General features: G+C 37.5%; 1 protein-coding gene across 1 annotated transcript; it reads right to left on the bottom strand.

Moving 5' to 3' along the window:
- Positions 1-2,094: 2,094 nt before the first annotated feature.
- LOC149221536 (uncharacterized) lies at positions 2,095-2,877 on the bottom strand. The gene has a single exon (XM_089387405.1). It carries the CDS (start codon positions 2,875-2,877, stop codon positions 2,095-2,097), a length of 783 nt encoding a protein of 260 aa, XP_089243531.1.
- Positions 2,878-4,341: the final 1,464 nt, after the last annotated feature.

Raw genomic sequence — 4,341 nt, 5'->3', positions numbered from 1 at the left:
CCTCCACCACCTGCCAGACTTCCCATTTTATTAGTTCCCAGAAATGTTGGAAGAAATTTGATGTAAACCCATCGGGGCCAGGGGCTTTCCCTGCCTTAAGTTGGTTGACCGCCAATTCAACCTCTTGAAGACTAATCGGTTTGAGAAGCAGCGTATTCTGGTCTTCAGTGATGATTCTTGGGATATGCCTTGTAATATTATCAATGGCAGCGGATCTGTTTATGTCTGGTTCTTGATTCATCCTTTTGAAGTAGTTTACGAACTCTTTTTCAATACCTTCATGATCTTCGATTTTGCATCCTTGCTCATTATTTACAAAGGAAATGTGGTTAATCATACGTATTTGTATTGTTGTTCGGTGAAAGAATTTTGTGTTCTTTTCACCTTCCTTGAGCCATCTAACCCGGGACTTCTGCCTCCACAGTATCTCTTCCTGCATATCTCTGTCCAGAATTTGCTTTTCTATTGCTTTCTCCTGTTGTGTCAACTCCTCAGATTGGCCCTGAGAAATAATTTTTTGTTGAGTTTCCTTCATTTTTTGAAGGAGGATTTCTTTTGATTTAAAAATGTTACCAAAGGTGGATTTGTTCCAACGCTTTATTTCCTCTTTGAGATACTTCAGCTTCTTTTGGAATTGGGCCATTCTTGAACCTTCTGTGTCTCTGAATTTTGTCCAGGTTGTTCTTATGAAATCATGGAATTCGGGATGTGATAGCCAGAAGGATTCGAATCTGAATGGCCTTTTTAGATTATTGCCTGGTCTGTTCCAGTTTAAGGCAATGGGCCAATGGTCTGATCCTGAATAAGGAAGAATTGAGGCAGTGAAATCCCCTCCCATATGTATTGCGTTATCAGAAACCAGGAAGCGATCCAGGCGCGAGGACACTTGCATCGGTTCCGTTCTCTTGTTGCTCCAGGTATAAAGACCGTTTTCAGTTGGAATGTCAATCATCCAGTTGTTTTGTGTGAAGTCTTTGAGTAGATTGTCGTCTCTGTTGATTCCACTGCGTCCTCCTTTCTTTTCATCCAAAGACGCTATCATATTGTAATCCCCACCTGAGATCCATAACGGATGCGTTCTGGTTGCATTCAGTTGCGTTAATGCCTCCAGTATATTGGTTTTTTGCTGTATTTCTTGCGGAAAATAGACATTTGTAATGTGCCCATTAATGTTTGTGCCGTTTAAGTGAAACTTGGCTTGGATGAAGTTTCTATTGGCATGTATATTGTCTAGCTGTATTGTTCTAGCGTCCCAAAGGATTGCCAAGCCTCTGGAGGCTCCTTGAGCTTCTACTGCCGAGACCTGCCCTGCAGGCCACGCCTTGGCTGCTACCTTTTCCAAAACTGTATGCTTACATTTGGTTTCTTGCAGAAAAATAATTGCTGGTTTTTCTGCCATTATCATGTTTTTTAATAGTCTACCCTTCTTCTGGCCGTTAAGCCCTCTAATGTTCCAAGATATCAATTTCATTGGGAAGTTTTAGGGTTGATGTTAAAATACCTTGATAGCTGGGCATATCTCCCTGAGTCTACCATGACTTCTCCGACCTTTATCGTTCTCTCCAGAGCAGATTTCCGTCCTCGCTTCTTGATGTCCTTTGCAATAAACTTTCCATCCCATTGGCTACCCGTTTGAACACCAAGTGAATATTTCTTCTGGGCTTTGTGCAGTACCTCCTCAAGTTTGTGCACTTGCGTTTCAGTTATTTTGTCGAAGTTTTTGGTTTTGCAAGCAGTTTCCAGACCAATAATATCCAGTTCACCTATATCAAATGTTTCTGTGTCTTCATCCATGTTCTGGGATTCTTGACGGCTTTCCTCATCTTTCCGTGTTTTGCCTAAACCTGATTCTGTTAAATCTATCTCCATATCCGGTTGACTCCAGAACTTTACTTTGGTGGTATGCAGATTTCCTTCATGATCTGGGCTTTTTCCTTTGGATGTTTCTTTAGTTTCCTCAGACGTTTCCTGATTCGGGATTTGCTTGGCTGATGGGGGGTCTTGCATGTGTTGTTCTTCCTCTGCCAGAACTGCAAAGCTGTTGCTAGTTGACGGATTTGAGGGATCCTTCAAGGCCTGCTTATTCTGAAGTGGCTATTTCTTATTCCCTCTTCTACGGTTGGCAACTTTGATGAAACCATCAGGAGATTGCTTACCCTGATCTTTTTCAGTGGTTGTCTTATTTGATGGGCAATCTCGGAACAGGTGCCCTAATGCGTGGCATTTACGACACCTGAAGGGCACATGTTCATAGTCGATTAGCTGTAACCATTCTACATCCTCATGAGAGAGACTTATCTTGTCAGGCAGGGGTTCTTTTAAATCCATGTATACGCAGATTCGGGCATAGGATGTATACTTCTTCATTTTGGTTTCTTCTGATACCTTGACAAAATCTCCAAGGGCTTTCCCAATCTCTTGAAGCGATTCTTCCTCCCAGTATTCCCATGGTAATGAATACAGCCTGATCCAGACGGGTGCACAGCTCAGATCCTCCTTATCTGGATTGAAGCGTTCTACCCATTCTTTTAGAAATAGACCTGCTGAGTTGAAGAAATATGGTCCATTCTCGAAAACTCTGTTTCTATCCTCCAAGCAGTTGAAGACTGCTGTAAAGAAACCTTTTGGACCTAAATGGAGGGATATATTTCCTTTTGGGTGCCATTTAGTGTTGATCCAAGTCCTCAAAGCTTTCTCATTTGGCCAGATGCCGATAAACTTACCTATGAGGGCGTGATCCCTCATATATTGGATTCTTGCATTGATCCTGTGGCTGGGGAACTCCACTTTGGGTGTGTTCTTTGCTACAGGCTTGCATGTAGATGATCTTACTTTCTGCTCTTCTGGCATGGCTTGATCTCTCCGCCCTTCTGGCATATCCTCCGTCTCCTGGTCATTTATGCTCTGATCCTTTTCTGGATCTTCCTAATTTGCGTTCTGTGTCTCATGCGATGGAGGGACCCCTCCAGCCCCCTGACGGGGGTTCATTGCCGCCGCTGTCAGCCTTTTTTTGTCTGTTGTGTGTAGCGTAGCTACCAAGGTGAGCTTCCGCCCCCTGCAGTCCGCCTGCGAATGCAGGTCTACAGCTGCCCTAGTCTCTGAGCGCCGCCTCCATGATCGCCATAGGGTTTTCGCTCCTCATTCAATATCCATATTTTATTAAATGTTATTATATAATAAACATGAATATTAAAAAAGAATAATATTAAATTCAATAATTAATTAATAATAAACCAACAAATTTAAAAAATAAAAAAATCATATATTAATAATTAAAAAATAATATAATAATAATTAATTAACTTGTATCTTTGAGAATATTTTAATAAATATTTAATATTTTTCAACTTACAAATTTTCCATTTTAAACTTATTATAACACAATTGTACTATTTTGTTTTCTTGGAAATTATAACTGTAAATATTTGGTCAAATCATATACTAGTTCTGTTTATATATTCGTTCTGTTTTTTTTTCACGAGTACTTTAAAAGATTTTATTATTCTTGATGCTTGGCCAACTTATATGCTCTATATACCTTCATTTATATATTCTGAAAATTTATATTTCAAAAGAAGAAAAATCCACAAAAATGGAAAGAAAATTCGAAACAAAAAAATCTATGTCCACATTATGCAAAAAAAGAAAAAAAAGAAGATATGTTTTAACTCGTTTTAATTCTTTATATTATTTGATGTTATTATGGAATAAAAAATATGCAGAAATACAATAAATGTACCCTGACCATAATAATGGAGAAAACAAATATTTTAGTCTTACTTTATCTATTATACCTGTTAGAGCTTTTCAACTTTCCTGTCATATTTTTTAGTTTAATTTTCCTCGAATCCAATCAGGATTTGTTGGAATCATAAGTTTGAGTTGTGAACTCTCCACAATTTGAGCATCCCAAGATTTAGGGAAAATTAATAATTAATCAATCTAAAGCACCGAGAGTGATCAAATGTGAGGTGCAAACCTCTCTTAGAGTGAAAAGAGATTTGATTCCTCTCCGTGCTTAGTAGATCCAGTGTTAATATGGACGTGCTTAGTAGATCCAATGTTAATATGGATTTAGGCTACCAATATAATGAACATAAATATTGAAAAATTACTAATAACAAATTCAATAATTAATAAATAATAAATAAACCATTAAATAGTTAAAATAATATAATTATAATAATAATAATAATAATAATTATGATTATTAAAAAATAATGTTGTAATAATTAATTTGCTTGTGTGTTTCAAAATATTTTAATAAATATTTAATATTTTTCTATTTACAACTTTTTCATTTTGAACTTATCATAACACCAATGTGCTATTTCTTTTCAT

The sequence above is a fragment of the Pinus tabuliformis genome, chromosome Q (genome assembly GCF_031772625.1).
Source record: "Pinus tabuliformis cultivar Carrire ecotype Pingquan chromosome Q, CPIR1, whole genome shotgun sequence".
Lineage (NCBI taxonomy): Eukaryota > Viridiplantae > Streptophyta > Pinopsida > Pinales > Pinaceae > Pinus > Pinus tabuliformis.
This window is presented reverse-complemented; position numbering and strand designations above follow the sequence as displayed.